We start from the raw sequence: 23,537 nt of genomic DNA, 5'->3' as shown, positions 1-23,537 counted from the left end.
ATATGTTTAATGAGCTGGAAGAGGGTGGAATAGGCATCAGCTTAGACTTCATTTAATCTCATTTGGACTCTCCATTGAATTTGTTCTTGTCTCAATAAAGTACTGTCTTTGCTATGAAAGAATCAAAACAAGTCCATGAATGAAAGAAACCCTCACCCTACTGAAATCAGAGACAAAACTCTCATTGAGAGCCAGGATTTCATCTCGCATGCCTAGAATTTTTCAGAGGCATTCAAGAATATTGCAAAGCCCCCGTAAGATTTCAGCATAAAAAGAGCTCCAGAGCGATGTGTATTTCCCTGCTCACAGCCCTTCCCGAAGGGAATCTACCCACCTCCATAGTGAATCTGGGCCTTGGCTTTCACAGGTTCCTGCTGTCTTTCCCTGGGGCAGGTCTCTGAAATCAAATGCTCTCTGCGTGTGATAACTATTTCCAGAGTTTTGTGGGTGCAGCTGAAAGCTCTGCTCTGGAAAACAGACACGCTTTGGCTATTTCAGGACTATCAGTTTTGTGAGGGAAGGAAGAGCCACACAACTGGACAAGATGCTGGATGATAGTTTGACAAAACCTGAACAGGTCTTGAGGTTTCAGGTGCTGTTGGGCTCTTTTTCCTGTGTCTGTTCAGAAGTAGAGCAATGACATTATAAGTTGACAGAAGGCTCAGTGTTGGTCGCATATGGGATGTTTTGGCCTGATTCTGTGAACTGAGCTCGTGAATCCTCAGTGAGCCCCGTGGGGAGCCCTTCAGGGGAGGTTCAGGCTGGATATTAGGAAAAATTTTTTCACTGAAAGGGTTCTCAGCCATTGGAATGGGCTGCCCAGGGAGGTGGTTGAGGCACCATCCCTGGAGGGGTTCAAAAGACGGGTTGATGTAGTGCTGGGAGGTATGGTTTAGTGATGATGCTCCTTGTTTGTTGTGTGGGTGTCTATTTTTGTCAGTTAGGTTGACGGTTGGACGAGATGATCTTTAAGGTCCCTTCCAACCTAGAAGATTCTGTGATTCTGTGATTCAGGAGGCAGCAGGGACCTGCGTTACACAGCGCTGGGTACAGACAGACAGACAGCTGTACCCCTGACTGCCAGGGCAACCTGCTTAGAAACACAGCTGTAGAAAATGGGAACTACCTGGTGGAGCAAACAGAATGAAAGAAAAAAAAAAAAAAAGCCTCTGAGTTTCACTTCTGAGGCTGCTGTGCTCAAGTGATTGATTTTTATATAAAATCTACTCTATTATCCCCTAACATCCCCCCCCACCTACACACACGCGTGTTCAGCTTCCTGCCAGGGGTGTGGGAACTAGTTTTTCCTACAGCGTTGGTGGAGCACTCTTGTTGTATGGAGTTAACACTAGTTATGGCATATCTGAGATAGTAAGAGAGACTTTCCTGTGCAGGCACAGCAAGGAACCCAAATGCAGAGGATGCAGAGCCCCTGCTTTTATGTGAAGCTGCAGGCTGCTGGCCATGAGGCCCTGGGAGGCAGGTACAGGCAGGCTGGCAGCTCTGTCTGCATGTGAACATTCCATGGATGCTGGCACTGCTCTCATAAATTGTGGGTGATTTTACAGCAGCATCTGAAGCACTTAAGCCTCGTTATTAGAGTGGGGTCCTCAGGGATGAGCTAATGAGAATCTAAGTAGATGTACCATTCCCTCCTGCCGTGGTTGGAAGTAATGAGACTGCCATCCTCGAAAGCATAAAGGAGAGTCATTTGTCAGTACTAGTAGCAGTCATTAGGAAGAGAGAGACTGCACAGGAACCCCAGGAAATACAAGCCAACAGAGGCATCTGTAAAGCAACACGTGCGGGATGATACCATGCTAATTGTCTGCCTTGTACTGTATCCATTATACAACATCACCAGCTCTCTATAAACAAATTAGCTGTGCACCAGATACAAGATTAGCCAGCATACGTTCATGATACTTAGTTGTGTCTAGTTGAGATAAAGAGGTGAGTAGAAGAAGAGTTCTTTCCCTGTATTTGTAGTGCTAGTGATAGAGGCTTTGTAAATTGAACATGTCCACATTTTGACTACCAATTCCCAACGGGTGAAATGTACTTGTGACTCCTCTGTTGTGACATGTGGTTCAAAGAAAGTCATATTTAGGGGATATCATGTACATTAAGTCAAGTGGTAAATATAGAATTTTGCACATGCATTCTTCTGGACAAATTTTGTACAGTCCTCTGAACTGTGCATGTAATTTTTAAAACATGTATGTGCAGATGTATTAGCTTCTACACTGGCAGAGGCCTCTCTGACACATCTCTCTCAGTGAGGTTTGTAAAGAGAATATTTTTTTTTTCTCCCTACTGGTGCCTTTTAGATTGGCAGATGACCATTCAAGTAAAAGAGGAATTTTTTTGAAAAGTGTAAAGAAAAAAGAAAACTTCCTTTTTCCCCCCCCCCCCCCCCAGTATATAAATAAGAAATGTGCTGAATTCCAAGGTTTTGGGTCCTCTAATGGGACATAGGAAACCTGGAGCTGAAAAAAGTCCTGCAGTTTGCAGTTTCTTTTTTGTTGTGTTTTATTGTCACCAGAGTCAAATTTGTCATTGACAAAGATTTGGGGTGGAACCAATGATATGGGCGCAGCCACCAGATGGGCTGCATTGCTTTATGAATTACTTTGCTAGATCAAAAATTTCCTACCAGAGAGCTAAACCAGTGAAAGAGTGTGCATAGAACAGCTATGGCTTTTGCTACGGGCCAAGTGACCTAACAGCTATTTTCCATCTCTAGCTTCTATATGCTTGTGGTTTAGGGAACTGTAGAACTGCATCTGCTTCTATCTGCTTGAGAGTTGGTTTCGTTTGGGGTTTGCATATCGACTGCTGTGCTCTGTGCCTGTGACTTTTAACTCCAAATATCAATCTCCGTACTAAATCATTGCCGAGTAACCTTCCATTCTTCTTTTCCACGCTGCCCAGCTAATCACCAGCTGTGAGCACACGGCTCCTGCCTGCATGCCAGCAGAATGAGTCTGAGCTGCTCAAACGTCAACTCCAGCCTGAACATGAATTTTTGTCTCTGCAGGAATATCAGGAAAAAAAAATATATATATCAGGGCGACCAGTTCTTGTTATTGTTTGTATTTATATTTTTTGGTTCAACTTCTTTTCTCCCTGGAGGTTTTGATTCCATCAATTTTGTTTGGGTTTGATTGGGCTTGCGTTTTTTTTATTGCTCTCCCTCTTCTCATTTTGTTTTCTCCATTCTTTCATTGGAGGCAATGAGCCGTCCAGCGGTCGGAACTCCCCTGTCCCCTATCGGCCCGACAGCCGCCCTCTCACTCCAACTTACGCTCAGGCCCCTAAACATTTCCATGTTCCAGGTAGGAGCTGGCACTGTGTGTGTCTCGGTGTCCTGTCACAGTGTAGAATGTAGCCTTTGTAACTTTTGTCTTGTCTCCATCCTTTCACGCTGTTTACCATGGGGTGCACCCACGGGGTTTGGAATGGCTCCTGGGCTTCCCGAGAAGAGCAGTGGGTTAAGATATGTGGGGTTAATTGTGATTTTTTCCTCTTCTGTTGGTCAGGTGTTTCACTGTTAGAATGCCTTGGGTTTCGGGGTCTGTCGATGGCCTGTGAGCTGGGTATGAGCTACCTAGGGCTTGATTTTTCTTGCAGTTGCACCAGCTGAGCATTATCTCTGCTAACTTTAGACGAGTTGGTTTTCATTCACAGTGTCACACAGAAAAGAGTTGAACAGTGAGCTATTAGATATGTTGTTCATTCAGATTGTTGTGACTTGTTTTAGTCTTGAACCAAGCAGTTCTAGTTTAGTGTTCCTTTTTTTCTTTAAAGCAGGTGAGGATGTTTTTTTACTTGTTTTGTACAATGGCTTGGTGTTCTCAGAGTGACCTGCAGATCCACAAGGAGCAACCCGCTCTAGTGGGAGGTGTCCCTGCCCACAGCAGGGGGGTTGGAACTGGATGTTCTTTAAGGTCCCTTCCAACTCTAACTGTTCTATGATTCTATGATATATATGCCTCAGGCTGTCCCCATAAAGGGCAGTCTCTGTTTTGAAGTGAGCTGCACGGTTCTTCCAGCCTCGGAGAAGCTCGTCTGCCTTGGATTTTGATGAGATGAGGGCGGTGTGTCCCTAGTGTTGTTGATTTGCACCTCCTGACTGCATCAGTGCAAGCTGAAAGCCTTATTCTGTGCAGTTACTCTCCAGATTCCCTGCAGTCTAGGATCCCTTCGCACTGCCAGAGGTTCTGCTCTTCCCTCTTTCCTCACATCTGGCCGATAAACTTCTTTTTCAGTCCGTGTGACCTGGCTTGGCTGAGGTGGGCTGTGTTAACTGCTTAAGCTAACCTGGCACACTTCGACGTGCGTAAGCTAAAGCGCACTTGCATGAATAGCAGGGAGTAATAATCTGCAGGATTGTGGGAGAGCTGCCCTCTTCAACCAGCCCCGAGCAGCCCCAGACAGAGCTGTGTTCCTCTCCTCCGTGCAGCTTTCCGGTATCGATGTGCGCAAAAGCTCTGCATGACCACCCTTGTAATTTTTATGCCTATTTGCTGGTCAAGTAGGCATAACGGATCACTAACAAGAATGAAATACCTCAGCGTCTTTGTGTGCAATGAATTTGCCTGTTTAGTCAAGGATGTAGGGTTCCCAGAGTAAGATTTGCCTCTGTTGCCACGGATTTCGAGGTTGGCTTTCCTTAATGCCAAAGGCTAAGCTGGCCGCTGTAGCACTTTAATTGGCTCTGCAATACGCAGCCTGTATTTCTAAAATGCTTCTTCATCCTTCATTCTAATGGGACTGAAAACTTCTTTCAGGCAGTACGAAGTAGCACAATAGGTTTCTGACATTAATTTTCTTGTTCCCAATATCTCCTTTTGTTCTTCTAATTAATTTTGACAGATTTTACACAGTAGCCCTGATTTTGGATTAACTGTTTTATTTGTAGCTGTGCTCAATACATGAAGTGGTGCCTTGGGTGGGAAGGTAGTTTAGATCCTGTCTTAGATCATTATTTGTAAAAATTTTATATATTATAGACATGCTGTAGATTTACTGCATTAGAGTTCCAGGAAGCATTTTTATTCAGATTTACATTGATAACGTGCAACGTGGAGGACCCTACATTAAAAAATTTGCAAGAAAGAAATAAAAACTGTGCTTGTGGTTTTAGAGTTCGTAGTACCTCAGTTAACACTGTATAAAGCATCCCTTTGACTCTGAAGTGTAGCTGTTGTTGGCTGTTCAAAACAGTGTACTAGGCAGCTGTTTTGTTCTGTGGATTTTGAAGTGAATTGTAGGTTCACTGCATTCTCTTCTGCTCAACCCAGACAGTGAGTTGGAAAGAAAATTGAGCTGTTGTGACTGAAGCACAATTTTCCGCAAAAGTTATTTGGGGTGGTTTTCCCCAAATGGCTTGTTTCTTCACCATTGAAATGTCTTGCTTGTTTGCATTTCTTCTCTAACTCTTATTCCACTGATAAATCTTCTGAATGTTTAAAATGTTCATGACTTGGATGCATCCACATGTTACAGAACCGTCTCCAAAGGACTTCATACCACATGTCTTTGACTTTTCACTTGCTCTTGTTTTCTTTTCTTTAAATTATCTGATTTTATATAATAGAAAAATAGCTTTTTGGCTTTTTCTTGTGCCACATCTTTGATTTAGTCTGTCTATTGTTTTAGTGTTGGAGTTGTCTTTATCTACAGCTGGAGTAGTTTTCATATTCACATTTTTCTGTTTCTCAATTTCACAGATCAAGGTGTCAACATTTACAGAAAACCACCGATCTACAAACAACATGGTAAATGATCTTTCCCTTTATTTATTTCAAAACTGGAGTGTCAACTGAATTAAAAGGCATGCAGACTAGTGAAAAGCATTCAGTGTTTACTGTGCAAGTGTTAAAATTTAGTAGTCCAAGCTTGAAACTGCTGTTACTGCATGTCCTGCTGAGTGATTATTTTTAAAGCATGTTGTTTCATATGGTTTAAGTCTTGGCCACGTTGATATTAATGGCAAAATTGCCATTAACTGGGATTTTGCTGTCTCTTTAGCATTATGATGCCTTTCTGTTTTTCACTTCTAAAGTTGATATTTTCAGAATACAGGTACTGGTCATGTTAAAATGGATTAACAACAGACTGCTCTCTGACAGGGACTTCATGGAATATCCTTGTTTTAAACAGACAAAGGACAATGATTTACTTCAACAGATAAGATGGAGATGTTATTATCAGACTGGAATTCCAAATGTACCTGTGAATTTAAATAAGGATCTTTAATTCTCAAAGATAATATAGGTGACATATCACTGACAGAGCTAATTTGATTCTCAGTCCCTGTGACACAGCTCAGGCAGTAAGGCTGTGTGTGGCTTTTCCAGGGGTTTGGGTTCTGAGTGGGACAGCAGTGTTGCTGCTCTAATCTTTTCAGTGTAGACACTGGTATTGTGAGTCTGAAATGGCAGCAGTGGCAGAAGCCCATTGCATTGCCAGCCTTTAGGTCTGCAGAGCAAGGTCCCAGCTATAACGGACTGTGTTCACTCTTCCCTTCTGCCGTGAATAGAGAAGTTTGAATAGGAAATGATTTTTACATGACGTGGTGAAAGATGGAGGACTCCACTTGTTAAAGACTTCAAGTTTGCATCCCTTTGCAGACGTTCTATCCAGTGACGTGTGTTTAGGGTTAAGTAGCAAATTACCAGTACTCTACTGGGTTTAGATGAACAGTTGGCTGGGAGCCACTGGGCTGAGATGATTGGGAGAGCCCGGGAAGTCCCTTCTGTAGTCGGGAGCGAGCATCGCAAATAACACTGCTGTGGTTTTACATCAAGGTTTTTTCCTCTTTCTTTTTTAAGTTTCAAACCATATGCTCATTTTGGAAAAAATCTTAACATTATTTTTGTTTATTTTTATGGTTTTAATGTATCTCCTCACCTCCCATTAACATGTGAATGTTTAACCACTGACATCACCAATTCTAATACGTAAGTACTGTTTGAAGTCATGCTTTTGTAAACTCTGACCAGCTTCCTCCATACCTACAGTTATGCTTAGAGTTTTCCAATCATAAAGTGTTTGGAATCCCAAATGATATCTAATACTGATGTTCCTAAACTACCCTGAATGTGTTGGATGAGCAACACAATGCTTCACTTCATTAACAGATGTCTTTCTGTTTAAAAAAAAAGAGAGAAAAGGAAAAAAAAAGTCCAGAATCCTTGCTTCTGATATGATAGCCTCTTAAAAGAGAAGGTGACTTGAGCAAACAGTTTGCAGATAAGAGGTGGTTAAGGCTGGTTTTATTGTAAACTGAATCCTATTGGATTAATTTTTTTTTTTTTTTTATGTCAAGAAGTGAAAGCCATAATGCACATCCTCACATGCTTTTAAGAGACTTTGGCTTAGACTGAAATCTTAAGTGGGTGCTCCATTGCTGAGATATTTTATTGGTGAGGTTCATTTTGCTGCAAGTGCCTCCCCCTGCCAAGTCGATCTGAATGGAGTTTAGTATTTATTAATAAATTCACATCTGCTTTTACTACTACTGCATGCTAATAAGCAAGGGCATGCAGCAGAAATAAATCCACTGGTTAAATGAACCAGTGTTTCAGATTTATTTTTGTTTTGCAGCTTTTCACAGAAACATAGGAAATAATTAGCAGCAACAGACTTAACTGTTTTTTTTCTTGTCCCAGAGGGAAGATAGATCAATACATAAATCTGATTTGATCTTCATTAATAATCAACTCTCCTTAGGAGATATTGGAAAATACTGTTAAATTGAATTTTCTTACTCTTGCCTAATCATTCTAATACTCTGCAACCCTAGTAAAATCAAAGCTGATTTGGGGTTATTTCGGGGGTGGGAACAAGGGACAAGAGGAAGGTTTGATTCCAATCAATTGGCAAGAGAAAGACATGACTTTGCTTCAGATTGCAATTAGAAAAGCAAAACATGAAAGTGTTTGCTTTGGAGAATGAACTTCTTGTAAAGCATAAAATTTTTGCCAAAATTAGGAAGAGCTTTATATTGATACAGATGATTATATAGCTAAGTTCCCTGATTGCCATCTAGATGCAGCTGCTTTGGCAGCACAGAGCAAGTCCTCCGAGGATATCATCAAGTCCTCCAAGTTCCCAGCAGCACATGCACCAGCACCCAACGAGATACCAAAGATTGAGACAGACCACTGGCCAGGTCCTCCCTCCCTTGCGGCCATAGGTATGCAAAAAAAAATAACAATACACGAGATGCGGCTTAAAAGGTACTGGTAACCAAAGTAGATTAATACTGGAGCTGTACAATGGGTAGTGAAGATTGTGTCCACTCAAGGTTGTCACCACAAATTGCAGTTCTTCTGGCAAGACCTCCAGGTGTCTGTGAATTTAAAACTATTGGATAGCGCTGAGCAGAAGAGGTTTTGTTAAAGGGCTTTGGAATTGATCACACAGATGTTAACACATAGACAAGTTATGTGAGCTCCTGTGCAGTAGCTTAAAAGATGTGGTGCATCACACAAGCCTGACTTCTTTCAGTTATTGTCTATTTAATTTTCTAGTCCTAAGCTAATAGCAAATATTCCACAGCAAATATGGTTGCTTCCAACCACATGACTATTTTCATGGCGAGGAGCAATGACTGAAGTGGAACAGTTAACGGACTAAAAAAGTCCTGATTTTCAGAATTACTGTTTCTACAGACTATGTATTTTTCTGTGTATTATTGCACTACAGGTATCTCATTTTCTTTTCTTTAAATCATGTACATGATCATTTTTAATTTTTTTTTTGTTTACATTTTTTTTATCTGTTGGCATCAAATAAGCTATCTGCCCTGGTTCATTTATGAAGTCGTGTCTGAAGCGCTGAAGGTGTTGCCTGTTTCAGGTTTCCGTGAAGGAGTGGCTGGTTTTCAGTGCAGTGGGGTTTTTGTGGAAGTGCTGGGAGAGGAGACCCAGGGTGGGAGAGCTCAATAGCCAATTAAAGGGGCTGCCTATGTGACAGCATCATTTTTTGATAATATACTTTATATAGGATTGCAACCTGACAAACATTACAGTCACAGCGGTAACGTTGTCATACTTGAAGCTCTCCTGACAATGTTTGTGATGACTACAGTCATTTTTGGCTCTCAGCTTAGTTTCTGGGCAGTGGATGACAACTTTTAATAGTTTCCAGTAAAACTGCTTTGTATATTGGCTATCAGGTGATTTTGTTACACCTTAGAAACTAAATAGGAGTGTTTGGAAACTATAAACATAAAAATGTGCTCATAGATGTATTTTATTCAGAAATAAAAAGGCATCATATGAAGTCAATCACTGAAAACCAAACCCACAAGCACCAGTTTTTTTGGCTTGTTTGATTTTCTGAGTGTTATGCGGAGCTAGAATGAGCTCAGCTGTCAAAAAAAAAAAGAGTATTACTGCTATTGTATTGAAAAGTCTTGCAAAAGCCTGATTCACCAAACAAAAGAATACATAATTTAGATTCAAACAAATAATTTCTCGGTAACTTTTTGTCTCTCCCTCTATTAGCATCAATTTAACACTGCTGTACAAAACATTTAATTGATACAAACCTTCTGATACTTCAGTTGCAAAATTTAGTCTTTATTTAAATAAACCACTGAGTTTGTCTAGCATAGCATTGGTGAAAAACTTTACCAGGATATAGCCTGTGCAGAAGAAAATACAACTGCTGTCTAAATACTTGCAGCAATATCGTATTCTATATATTCACGGAGGTGTCCTGACATCCAAATTGGACCATTACTTAAGACTGTTCAAGAAAATAAAGATTATTCAATAAAAAGAAAGAAACTAATATAGAACACAAATTAGTTTGCTTCATTTTAGACTAAAAATAATGTTTTGTTTATTCCAAATATGAGTGTCCATTTAGGAGATTAATGTAGTTTAATTTTGCATTTGAAGTGTTAATTCTAATTCACTTTTCTAAATCTAGACAGAAGTATAAATGTAAATCAGATTTTCTGTTTACAACCATGGGTACAGTTACTGTTGCCATTAAACCCCATGTTTCCAGAACTAGCAATCTGAGCTCCTTTTTTCTATTACATTCATTCAGGGATTTTATATCCAGGACTGTTGGTTGGAAACCCATGTGCAGTAAAACTTCTTGTTAATTTTATAGGAAGGCCGATAGCCATAGGGCAGGCTATCTGAGAGAGTTTTATTAAGGGTGATTTTTGAAAAAGTCTTTTGAGTCTGCAAGAAAATACTGCTTTGTTTATTCAGTAAATTAAGCTGACCAGTACTTTCTAGCATTGAAATCCTCAGGCTGCAGTGGAACTGATACACAAAGCTCTCTCTGTACTGTGGTTTTGTGGGAGCAGGAGCTGACATGAGACGCAGATCAAGTGGAAGAGAGGAAGATGATGAGGAGCTACAGAGACGCCGGCAACTGCAGGAGGAGCAGCTCATGAAGGTGGTTATAAGCTTGTCTTCATGCTGTTTCTGAACACCATCCAAAAAGTGCCCCTTTGTTTTCTTTAACCAATTTCTACTAATGCCTCTTATGCTTTGTTTAAATGACATATTTTTTTAATTGCCATTTATAGCTCAACTCTGGTCTGGGACAATTGATATTGAAAGAAGAGATGGAAAAGGAGAGTCGCGATAGGTCAGCCCTTTCTGCCAGTCGTTACGATTCTCCAGGTAATTCATGTAGGCAATAAAGCTAATGATGAACAGTGAGTAATGAACACCACATACACACATATCAAGCAGTCTCCCAGAAGACAGACCACTGGGAAGACCACTTGATATGTGTTATATATGATGTTCTCCCTGAAAGAGTGGCCTTATTCATTATCTGGTCTTGGTGAGAGGAAGAGTATCATAGTTTTTTTTTACTTAGAAGAAATATGAGATTGAGTATTTTCAGACAATTTTGAGGAGAAAGATTTTCCAATATAGATAAGGAGTAAGGTATAAAATACTCAGTGTCTATTACATCATGCATATGCTAATAGGCTGGGTTATTAAATTACAATAACACATTTTGCTTAAGCTGGTGGTTCCTATCACTGTTTTGTCTCTCCTCCTAGGGACAAAAAATCAGCATTTACCAGAGGGGCTGTGTATTCCAAACACAGCCAGTGTTTTGACCTGGGCTGACATTTTCATTGGGTTCCAGAGCAAAAGCACAAAAGTCAACTTTGGTTAATTGGTGGCTTAGATTCTTGGCCTCATTGCACTTTTTATACACATCTGTGGCCTTCTCAGATCTCCAGAGAAGAGTTCAGGGGTTTTATTTCACTCTCTTCATCCAGAGGTCATTGTAGCACAGCAGCTGTACTTTGAGCCAAGAGGGACACGATGAGTCTCTTTGGAGCGATCCACTGGAGTAGTTGCCAAGCAAATTAAGATTTCCTCATGTTCCCTGTTGTATAAGTGTGCTGCCTTGATTTATGGACTTGGAGAAAATGTTTGTGGCTCTCCCTGTAATGTTTGCAGGGCCAGAGTCTACCTGCTCAACTCGAAGCTTACAAGCACAAGTTGGAGGACTCTTGTATTGGAGATGTGTCCATCTCTCTTTGCAGTGGTAATCAGTGCAGTCCTTGCCTTTTTTGGAATCACTGGTTCTTTTCCCAAAGCTGCTTGTTGCTGGCAACAAAGGGGCCTCAAGTTTTATATTTCCTGCCCTTCTGTGACAAAAATAAAATTAAAAAAAAAAAAAAATTACATTCTTATATGGAAGATCTTGTCTGAAGGGGCTGTATTAACTGTAGAGGTGCTATTGATCATTATGCTGACACTCTTTCTATTTATCCTTCTTCTCTGTATTCAAAAACACACTCTTTTTGACACTTCCACATTGTCTTTATCTCACTCATGCAATTGCTGAGGTCAATGCTAAGTTGAATGGCCCCAGATACCTTAATTCACTTTCATTTCAGATGAAAGCAGGAGTCACAGAGGTCTGTTGAATAATGTCATGTTCTCAGAAGCATCACATCGTGTACAGGATGACTATATTTTCAGATCAGGATGCCAAATTCTCCAATTTGGTTGAATTCAGTCAGTACTGTCATTCTCCTGGTGAAGTTAGTACCAAAGCATCTGTCAATTACAATGTTACAGTACCAAAACTAATCGCCTTTTCTCCTTTGTAGCAAAAAAAATTGGTAAGCTGAAGCATATGTATACAGAGAGAATAGAGTATGTTAGTCCTATGTATCTTGGTTTGTGCAGCAGCAGAAGCTGGGAGTGTAAGTGCAATACTAGTTGCAGTAGGAAGGACAGAAGGAAATTCATGAAAGGTTCAGAAGGTATGATGATATGTAAACCATGTGTGCCACTCAGGAAAGTAAAATTGACTGGACCTGCATGGGAGACTTTACAGGGAACCCATCTAGTTGAACACTGCTGATCTTGGATTCTCCTTGTCCTTTATCGGGCCCTATCATAAGGTGCACAGCAATACTTTATCTAGCCAAGGACTAAAAAGTTGCTTTGCTCTGTTGTCTGATCCTTGAGCATTACTTTGAACTCAGTGGAAACCACCTTGATTTTGAGCCTGGCAAAATCAGTGTCCCTTCTTGGTGCCCTGCCATCATGCCATGATAACCTCTAACTTACAGAGTTGTATGGAAGGTTGTGATGAGTCTGGGGCTGAGATGTAGTTTCTTAAAGTCAGCATGTCTCAGTTATTTATATGTTTAGCTCTTTTAACTGTGTTTTTTATGCTAGTTGATTCCTCAAGTGTTCTTGGGTTTGAGTTTCCATAGGATTTTCCAGTAAAAGATTTTTCCCTTCCTCATTCAACAGCACATGCTTCAGCCTCCAAAACCTCTTCTCTCCCTGGCTATGGAAAAAATGGACTTCACAGGGTAAGGAAGTGGTAATTCTTGAGAAGCGAAAGGTGGCTTTTATTACCCATGGTATTTATTTCTGTATTAACTGTATTGGATTTTCAGTTTGATCAAGGTTTCTTATAAGATCATCTGAAGTCAGACAAAACCTAATTTCTCTCCCACAAACTACATTGTTAAAAAGGCAAAAAAGTAATGCAAGAAACATTGTGAAAATTGAGGGGGGACAGGTGGGAAGGCTTAAAGCGTTCAAGCTTTATTAAACTCCATAAACCAACCTGCTTGTGAAGTCATGAGCTGTGAATTTATGTGTGTGTCCCTCTTTTCCTGTTACAGCCGGTGTCTACAGATTTTGGTCAGTACAACAGTTATGGAGATGTGAGTGGTGGTGTTAGAGGTAAGGCTGAGGAGCCTTTTTACGTGCCACTTCGTTACTGAGCATGTTATGATGTTTGATCATTTCTGCTATTTTATTTTAAGGTTATGGATTTGGTTATTTAGTGTTTGCTCAGTAGTTTTTAACTTCCTCTGAACAATTAACTCTAATAACTATTAAAAAGTCTGGGTTTATTTTGCTAAACCTGCTATGTGGAGCTGATCCTTGTTTATGCCAAGGGACTGCTTTAGCATTGGTGCAAATGGAAAGCAGGTAACATGTAAATTATCAGGAACACTTTCTGAGTTCTGTTACAGTGTTTTCTCTCTCTGAAAATTACCATCCACCGCACAGTTCTGAAAGAATGTCAGAGTGAACAAAGGAGGATGATGCCTTCTAACCCCTGTTGCTGCCCATGTATTTCATTATGACTTTGAGCTAGATGTGATATCAGTCATTGCATAATAAAAATTGACAATATTTATGAAAGTTATGAAACTTTGAGAGTTAATGTCTTGAAATGGCTTCAGCTGAGAGAGAGTCTAGGTACCTCCAAAGTGAGATTGACTCTGACTATCTCAGATACCCTACAATCAGGCATCTTCTGTTGGTGCTTATGTTTCCTTAGAGATTGTGGAGGAAGCTAGACAGCCACCTGATGGCAGAGGTTAGATGAGGTGAATCCTGCTCTACATACTTGAATTTTAGTCGGATATTTATTCACTTGATTGTGGCCTTGTGTCTCTTAATATTTCCAAAGTGACCTGATTTTCCTGAGTCAGAAGTCTGCTCAAAATTAAAAGGGCTGCAGTGTTTGGAGTGTTTCACTCCTCACAAACTAGGTCCAAAAGTAGGAAGATTTCTGGCTTTAGAAAATTGGGTGGGATTTTGAAAAGATTGGGTAGACCAGAAGACACAAGGATTATCTGATAGACTGTGACTGATTCCTATTCTTCCACACTCTAAACCTGATGAAATTTCTCTTTTGCTTTTCAGATTTCCAGGTAGAGTACAGGTTTTCATCAATCAACTGACAACAGAACCAAAAGCATCTACTTTCTTGTTGAAGTTTGAATTTCTGCTACAGGGAAGGGTTTCTTAAGACAATAGCTTTGATTTTCCTGCATGTTTAAGCATAATCACCAATGTAGACTCTTATTGACCAAAAAAAGGCACAGCCTCAGATTCTTCCTTGTTACCTCCCCAGAGCTGGGTTGAGACAGCTCACACCAGTTCTGTGACTTGCTCTGTAAAACCCACTGTCTGTTGATATATGAGTTACCTGTAATAGTCCTCCCTGGATGGCTGAGGCTGGATTTATTTCCAGCCTCTCTAGTACTGACCCCAGAGATGTAGAGTCTCTTCTGGAGGCAATTTTCTCCCATACCAGGAGCCTTGAACTCCACCTTTTTACCCTGGAATTTGTTCTCCAGACAAGATGTCTGATCAATAGTTTTCTACAGTGCTGCCATCACAGATGAGCCAGTAAGAGGTGTGCTTGCAAATACAAACCCTTTGACTCCAAATCCTGCCTGCAGGGTTTTTTCCAGAATGGTTTGAGTCTGGCTGGCTCCTCAGCACAATCACAATATGAAATGGCAATTTATGAAAGAGTTTAATTACTTGGATAATTTTGTTAATGGCATATCAAAATCATGATGATTGGAAAGAAAATAAGATTATGGGAGGAGAGAGGACTTGTCCATGTATTGTGCTCAAAACATTTTGTTAGGAACAGTACCTGTGTCAAAACAGCACCTTTCTACCCCATCCTTGTTTGTGTTCATTGTAAAAATTTTCCCATTGTAGAGACAAAAAAAAAATAATCCTTCAACTGATACTGTAAGTGACAGGAAGGAAAGCCCAGAGGTGTAAGGGTGCTTTGTGCACTGTTGGGTGGGATCTGAATTATTGCTTCTGCCTATTTGTCTAGAAAAGGACCCTACGTAGTCACTGGGGTGGGAAAGGGGCCACTCCTCTCTTGGGGTCCCCAGGTCCACCTGGGAAGTTATATTGGTAGGCTTGGTGGGGAGCTACTGCCAGCCTTAGCAGTGACAGAGAGGATTGAAGGATCCCTCTGCATGCCTCAGAGAAGTGGTAAACAGTAGCCATGGCAAGGATCTATATGATAAGACTAAATAATAAGGCTTGAAGGAAGTCTCAGGGCAAATTCACCTTTGTTTTCACCACTACTTGAGTGCCTTTACCCTCTGTGTGTGTAACCTATGTGTCTGATGTATACCTGTATCTGATGCAGTCCCTTCCGGATGGTCATGTCCCTGGAATGAGAATGGACAGAGGAGTATCTATGCCTAACATGTTGGAGCCAAAGGCAAGTGCAGATGTTATTCACTTTCCTTCAAGATAGTGAAGATTTGACTGTGCAATGCAGATAAAGTACAGGAAATGTCTTAGTTCCCTTGTTTTTCTTTACCTCACCTCAGTCCCTGCTCCTTATGTGCCAACCTCTCCCTTTTTCTGGACTTTGCCTGTTACAAGTGTTAGTGCTCAGGCAGGTTGAAGGCAACCCAGCTGTGCTTCTTGGGTTAAGGAGGCTTTTCCAAAGACACAGCAAAGATATTGAAGATGCTCAATTGAGCATCTGTTCTCTGTTGAGCTTCCACTAGCCAAAACTCAATGGGAAAGTCTCACATCTGTCAGGGTGGGAAAGTGATGCAGAATGTTGTGGCTCACAACACACTGCTGAGGCTGTCTTGATTTAAAAATTAACAAAATACATGGACCTTTGTTTCAGAATTAGAAGTTAGAAATTCATGTCTGTCTGGGTCTGTTCTTTAGCTCTCAGCACCTTTAGCCTGACACCTTTCAATGATGTTGAATTTCTCATAAGAGAAATTCTTCGGGAGATATATTGGAAAAAGAGGTGGTGTCAGCTGAATATAATTTAAAATGCTTTTGCAGCTATGCCTAGAGATATCCGAGTCAAAAATGAACGTAATATACAGAGGGGATTCAACCAGGGCTATGTTTTAAATCTTGAAACTTTCGCTGTTGCTGGTGAACCTTCCAAGAAATCATGATTTTGCCAAAGTTATAAGGATCAGCATTTCTGTAGTTGTGAGGAGCTCTTCTTGCAAACCAGATTATTACTTGTGCTTCCGAGTCACCTCCAGACAAACTGTACAAGGCAATAACCCTGGCTTTATAAGCTGAGACCCCAGTGCAATGTATATTATCAAGTGTTTTTATATCTTATATAAATAAGAGCTTGGGGACTTCCCCAACTCCTGAGATACTACTTTTTATTCCAAATAATTTCTCTTTCAGTGCAATAGAAATTCTTACAGCCACCACTGCTGTTGATGCACCCAGTGATTTGGAATGTTATTTTGGGTGACAAATTCTGTCAGTATTATTAGTGATAAAATTTATGGGAATTTTTGTGAGATAGTAGGTCACTTTTTGTGATGTTTGTAAAGATGATGCCAGACCCTCAGCTTGGGTGAATTGGCAGTATTTTTATTCATGTCAATGGTCCAACACTGTCTTAAACCTGATAAAGTAAAAGAAGCCAACACAAAGCATGAAATACATGAAAAGTGAAAATTAATAAGCTTAAGAATGACCAAATCTTACCAAGTGGTTCTCCAGAAAGGACAGAATTTGTGCATCCTGCCACCCCAGATTGAGACATGCCTTGTTGTGAATATCTAAATATAAAATGTACTTATGACTGTAGATCTTGACTTAAACTCTGCCTGTTTAAATATGAAAAGTTACATTTTAGTTTCCTATAATGCTGTATATGGTAGCGGTTTCCAGTATCATACATAAACAATGTAATTCAAAGTATAGACTTAATTGTACAACTGTGACAATGTCAGAATCTCCTAAGAATCATATCTTACAATTGGTATGTAAGCACACGTTCTTTAAATTATTATTACTTACAATAAACTCAGTGGTGTGTTCATTGATGCCTGAATCTTATTTATTATATTTCTGAAAAGTTCATTGGGATAATTGTTGACAAAGGAATGAACTTAATTGCCTAATGCTGCACAGAAGTTATTAGGTTGAATTCCTTCTGATGCTAAAATAATTGAATTAATAGCATTTGATAATAGCTCTGCTGTCTTTTCAGGAGAATTTTGGTGGTCTCACTCTTGTTCCCAGTGGGCAAGTAAAACAAGACCCATAAATAACAGTAAAGGCTGAGCCAATCACCACTGAAGTCTGCAGAGAAACTTCATTGGCTTCAGTAGGGGTTGGATGAGAACCTGACTGGGAAAGCTCTTTTCCTACTCAGCAGAGACATGCGATGAGAAAGTCTATAGAGAGGCTCTGTCAGGTGGGACATGAGCTCTCCTAAGTCATTCCAGGCATTCATGGAGTGTCAGCCCAAGGCAAAAACCCTAAAACGGAGTTTTATTTGCCAGGGGTGATTCCAGAAACAGATTTTAAGGCACATGGTTTTCTGAAATCCGTTCTAAGCAGCGTTGTTTCTTTTGGATTAAACTGATTTGACACCCACTGACAGTAAGCTTTTTACTACAAGCAAAGAACCTGTAAAACAAAAGTAAGATAATTTATGCATTCAGGAATTGATTATTGGCCAATGACTGACTTGTATGAGTTTTGGACATTGATTGCAATGTAAAAGGAAAGCAAGGAGATGTTAATGGGAGATGTGCTGGACACGTGCTCTTCTGAAGTAGATGAAGGTGTGTAAGACAGATATTTCTACAAAAGTCTCTCCTTTAATCCATGTATGTATTGCACAGCCAGCAAGCACAGTGGGCAGTTGTTTGAATTCTTTGACTGTCCAAAAAAGCAAAGAAAATCATGTGATGAATTTGATGAATGCAGTGGCCTCCACTAATCAATATTTTGCTTATTCAGAGTTGCTGCTTTTTGTGAGGTACTTCCATGTGGTTCATTTTTAAAAGTCCACTAAATGTCTGTTTTGTTAGAGCTGTCCACACTTTGGCAACCATCAGTTAGACCAATAAGTGCCAAATGTATTTACCTTAATAAACTCTGGATGAGAAATTATATTGACTAGAGAGGACTGTCTGACCAAAGTCAGCTGTATTATATGCACCATAAAAATCAGCAGGGTGGGTAAGTACACGTGGCTCTACAATATGAGGCTGTTTGGTACTAACCAAGTTCTTGCTCTGTAACTTCAGGGTACAAAAGTGCTGTGATTTCCTTTGAAAAAGGAACTGTTTGTGTGGTTATGAAAATGAGACACATTGTGTTCATTTTGCTTTAGACTGTAAATAAATCTCTTTTTTCCCCCCTTTTATACATTGTTAACAGATTTTTCCATATGAAATACTCATGGTGACCAACAGAGGGCGAAATAAAATACTAAAAGATGTAGACAGAACCAGGCTTGAGGTAAGAGAAGCAAGTTCCTAAATGCTCTTTCCTGCTGAAGTTGTTTGTTGTTGCACAACTTGAAAGCTCAAACACTGAAGTGTGTGTCCTTTGTTCCACTGGGAAGATCTCTCAGCACTGAGCAGGGAAAGGGGGAGTGCGACAGCCACATCTCCACAAGAGTGCTGGGCCAGGAGTCCCACGTCTCGACTGAGCTTCTCACAACACCCTTATGTTTTAAAACAATTAATTATACACTTGTAAATTGGTAAAAAGCCTAAAATTGGTGAAGTGTTTTGTAGTCGTAGGATCCGTGTTGAAATGGAGCAGTGTTTTCATTTCTGAGCTAAGAGTTAGTGTCAGCCATCCTTGAGGATGACTAAAGAAAGTCTAACTTTCTTTGCTCATCCTTGAGTCCTGTGAGTTGGCCAATATCAAAAAATAAAAAGATTTAAATCTCTGCCAACAAATAAAAATTGTTTACAGCTTTGTGGATTAGAAAGACTTGAGAGCCCAGTGGAAGACTAGGGATGTTTAAGTTGTTTGTAGTCGGTTAGTCTTCTGTGGAGATGAACGGAAGGGGCCATAAAAATTTGGGTAAGTAACCATTTATGCACATTTTTGGACTATTAGATATGTGATGACTAATCAGAATTCAACGCTGTGTTACGTTAGTGCCACAGGGAGACACTTTCCCCATCCAGTGCACTGTAAAGCAGCTGAACAAGAAGTAACTTGTGCACAGGACAGCAGCAAAAAATATTTAATTGGCAGTAGAGAAATATGCTGGGCCAGGCATCTTCCTTCTCAGAACTTCAAATGTAGCATCTCAACCTGCAGCCTCTCTGCAAAGCTCTCCTGAAACCCAGTGTCTGTGTGAGCTTTCATATGTCAGGGGAGGTGACTGGCTAAAGCCCGGGACAGGGGCGTGCGGGACCCGGTTTTGGTGTCTGGTCTGTCACTGCTTCTTGGGTGACTTCAGACAAATCATTTGTCTGTCTCTTGCTTATTCAACAACTGACATAGTTTTCCTCATTTCCTTTGTAAACTTCTCAAGCTTAACAAATTGCAAAATGTTGTTGATTCACTGAGCACCCAAGTTCGTGAGGACTTGGATGTGTGTTTTGCCAAAGCATTATTATTTCCTGCAGTGGCTCTTACACGGTGACGTGAAATCCCTAAGGCACTCCTGTCTGCTCTGGTGTCTCTTTGGCTTTGACTGACCGTTGCCTTTTCTCCTTTTTTTTTTTTTTTCTCCCCCCCCATTTTGTTTTTCAAAGCGCCACTTAGCACCTGAAGTTTTTCAAGAAATATTTGGCATGACGATACAGGAGTTTGACAAGTTACCTCTCTGGAGACGCAACGACATGAAGAAAAAAGCAAAACTCTTTTAATCTCCCTTTAAACAAACCAACAAAAAATGATACATGGGATATTGTATTATACAGTCCAAACTATTTGGAAGCAACTACTTATCCACCAAAAAGGGAAGATCGCATAGTGGCACCTCTGTACGCGGCAATTGGACAAGATGAACATTTGCCCTCCTGGAACACAGGGAGAAAATACCTGGGCTCAGAAACAACAATGATATTTTTCAGAGGTGTTGACCTGTTACGTGATATTATACAAGATAGGAAACTGTTCTGTTCTTCTCCCTCGATGATATTCCCTTTACTTCTCTCCACAATATGATGGACTTTATTGCTAGAGCCAGGAAGTGCCCTTAGGATGCCTTGTAGACTAAAGTAGTTGTAACCACTCCAAGAACTGGAAAAGAATATATATATATAAATATATATATATATATGTATGCGTGCCCGCGTGTGTGCGCACATGTATTTATATCTATCCATCTATCTGTGTGTGCGTGTATGTATGTGTATACATGTGTGTATATATGGAGAGGAAGACAGATGCTCTGTAGTGAAGGAGAAGCCCTTTGTAGCGTATCCACATGGTCACGTTAAGTCTTTCACACAATTATTTCTTAATTGGCACTCTTTTGAAATGGCATCTTCTTCACGTGATACAATCTGCAAAGGTGGGAGCTCTGCTCACTTTCAGTCCCTACCAGTTGAATTTCTGGAAAATGGACTTCTTGTATATATTTGCTAGGATGTAGGAAGTGAATTGCTGTGTCTGTTGTCAGTCTTCCCTCTTCCACACTTTCTGCTTGAATTAATAAGGCTGGAGCTTAACCAGTCGTTTGAATAATTTAAGATCACTTAAGTAATGGGAATGATGGAGAAGAGTCAGTTTTCTTGTAATTTAGTCCAGAAGATGGGTGGATGGGGGTGGGAGTGACAGAGTGAGAAAATGCTTTTTTAAGTGTGCCCTGGTTCACACCCAGAGATTTCGGGACAGACTCCCTGCTAGTGATTTCTAGCACAGCTCATCAGACTGCAGTGGAGTTGTAGGATTTTACATCAGCAGGGAAATGGTTCTCTGCAAGCTAACACACAAATGCATCCCTCTGTGGGAGGAATGTTTATGAATTACGAGGTACCATCAAGGTGCCATGCTCTGCCAATAGAGGCTTTTTGATTAAATTGCAGTTGCTGTTGTCAATATGGCACAGTGCATGGGGCCAAGCACTCTTTTTAGTTAATGTAGTTTTTCACTTGTGCTTGGAAAAGAGGGCACAGACTTTTTTTTTTTTTTCTTCTTCTTCTCTTGAAGCGTCAAAGCTCCAGCCTTGGTTATTTTTATTTCCCTTTGTGCCTGACTTGGTTTTTGAAGACAGAGTAATCATGCAAGACAGTTTCTGAGCTGCATTGAACTCCTTATTGCTTTCAGTCTTCTTCCAATATGCTGCAGCTTAAAAAACTGCCTGTGTATACCTTAACTGCTTCTGGGCAAGTCCTATACAGAGGAGGACATGAGCGCCAAAGTAACGGAATGAATGCATCGTGGCTGCAAGGTCAGCTTTTCCTCTTCCTTGGTGCTTACCTGCCAGCGCATACTGCACTAATGAGCCCGTCTCCTGGCACGGGAGAGGGTCATTTAGGTTCTGGGTCTGTCAAAGAATATCAAGGTTTCATTTTTAATGCAGAAACTTTCAGCACTGGAGACATCAGAACCTTTGCATTTTCAGTTATATGAGACATTGATGTTAAAATCTGGAAGTCAGGAAGGGGAAACAGTCCCGTTTGGTTGTGAGATTCAGTATCACTGTGTTGAGTTCTATCACCAGGTGGCATTTCACCAGGAACTGTGCAGGACAGCCCAAATCCTGCCTCTTCTTTGCTGGTTTAGGAAGTCCTGTTTTAACAGATCACTGTGGTTCCTTTGATAAAATGGGAGGTGAAGATTCAGCATATGAGAGACAGATAGAAGGGGTCAGCACCTGCTCCATGTCCCTAGAGCTAAGGGAACGGTGAGTCTGTGGGACAGGCTGGAGAATGTGCCACCACACAGGGCTGGCATCACAGTCCCCTTTGAACAGAAGTCCTTAGTGAACGCTGTGACACACACGATTGTGAATAAGCTCTTTGGACTTTACTGAGACTGCAATGCAGCAAGCATTGGTTCAACACGTTTTACTTCATTTTTCAGAACAAGCAGAACACTGAGAAGTAAACGGGAATGTTCGGGGCACTGGCAGTTTGAGATGCATTTTTGAGTGTCTGCTGAAACCAAATCCATATGATGAAAGAGCAGCAGTGTTTTACAGTCACAGGCTTTCTGAATGCTGGAATCTCAGAAATTCAGTGTCACCTTCAAGGTGTGGCTTAACTTTGAGATGAAAATTTGAGTTTTAATGAATTTGAAGTGTTAAAATTCTCCACATCCTATAGACAATACTGTGCTGCCGCCTCTCAAACACAGTAGACGTTACGGGTCTTTTAGCCCAAGTCACCTTGACAATAAACTGAAGACTTGCTGTCTCAAGGATGTGAGCTGCCAGCCTGCATTTTTCTATGCCCATCTCCATTACTATTGAACTTCTCACAGCATATATGAATACACTACCCAGTCATTTCAGAAATGACTAAGCCAGGTTGTTTTCTCTTCTCTCCCTCCTCTCCAAAAAAAAAAAAAAAATTAAAGCCCCCCAGCCTCCTAACCAGTGAAGAATAACAGGGTACTTTGTATCTGCCTCATCAACTGAGAATTTAAAGCTGCAATTGCAGCTTGGAAAGGAATGAAAAGAAGCCACTTTAGATGTGGCAAAAACAATTAATCTCTAACTGGACTTTTGGGCCGCTGCTGGTTCACGTCTCCCTGGTGTGGAGATAGTCAGTTCACAGTCCTCTGCACTAGACTTAGCACTGCTTCATTTCTGATTGAGAACATGAAGGGTCTTTCTGAGCTTTGGTTTCACACCTATAGTTAATTCCCCTTCGCTCTCCCAACCATCTACATGTGGGCACACCCCAGGAGATCACCTGCCCATAAAACCCACGCTGCAGCCAGGCCCAGGGGGTGTGTGGTTTCTGCAGTGGGCTGGTAGCGACCATCACTACAACTTTTTCTGTTGTTTCATTTCGTCTTCCCACCTAATAAAAACAGAAATGTAGCCCCAGGGAGAATTTTCTTTGTAAGCAATGAATCATTTTCCTAGTATCAATCGAATGGCATTTTCTTGGGCAGTTCTTTGTAATTCCCCTCTTCAGTGTTCTTTTGAGACATGGCAGGGGTTGGAATAGATGTTCTTTAAAGGTCCCTTCCAACCTAAACCATTCTGTGATTCTATGATATGCCTTAAGTACATGCTTATGTTCTATTTCCTGCAAAGAGTTTGAGCTTCTGATAAAATCTCATGAAACTCAGTGCTGTCAACAGAATGTCATGGCCAAGAGGACTGAAAACTGATTGCTTTTGTCTTGTTTTTCCCCTTTTCTGCTTTAGGAGTGATGTAAGAGCAAAGACCTGTCAAAACATTGCTAAATAACCCCACATGTGCAGAATGGGATTATGTGTATATGCAGGTTCTCAAACACAGGTGCACGTGTAGCACCCACACTCCCCATTTGGAGCTGAGATACC

At 40.7% G+C, this 23,537-nt stretch overlaps 1 protein-coding gene across 12 annotated transcripts in view; it reads left to right on the top strand.

Moving 5' to 3' along the window:
• Positions 1-22,622, top strand: part of ABLIM1 (actin binding LIM protein 1) — a 197,014-nt gene extending 174,392 nt beyond the window's left edge. For 4 of the 12 annotated variants that reach the window (XM_014958447.1, XM_014958452.1, XM_014958428.1 and 1 more), the window contains 11 exons: positions 3,234-3,338; positions 5,736-5,783; positions 8,060-8,206; positions 10,343-10,434; positions 10,568-10,664; positions 12,780-12,841; positions 13,160-13,220; positions 14,196-14,203; positions 15,457-15,531; positions 18,486-18,566; positions 19,826-22,622. In XM_014958447.1, coding sequence (XP_014813933.1) covers positions 3,234-3,338; positions 5,736-5,783; positions 8,060-8,206; positions 10,343-10,434; positions 10,568-10,664; positions 12,780-12,841; positions 13,160-13,220; positions 14,196-14,203; positions 15,457-15,531; positions 18,486-18,566; positions 19,826-19,939 — 890 coding nt within the window. In that variant the 3' untranslated portion in view covers positions 19,940-22,622. The remainder of the gene's footprint in view (positions 1-3,233; positions 3,339-5,735; positions 5,784-8,059; positions 8,207-10,342; positions 10,435-10,567; positions 10,665-12,779; positions 12,842-13,159; positions 13,221-14,195; positions 14,204-15,456; positions 15,532-18,485; positions 18,567-19,825) is intronic. The other 8 variants (XM_014958460.1, XM_014958437.1, XM_014958495.1 and 5 more) reach the window with 5 other exon arrangements.
• The last annotated feature ends 915 nt before the right edge of the window (positions 22,623-23,537 follow it).

Source organism: Calidris pugnax, unplaced genomic scaffold, assembly GCF_001431845.1.
Source record: "Calidris pugnax isolate Ruff unplaced genomic scaffold, ASM143184v1 scaffold4, whole genome shotgun sequence".
In the NCBI taxonomy this organism is placed as follows: domain Eukaryota; kingdom Metazoa; phylum Chordata; class Aves; order Charadriiformes; family Scolopacidae; genus Calidris; species Calidris pugnax.
This window is presented reverse-complemented; position numbering and strand designations above follow the sequence as displayed.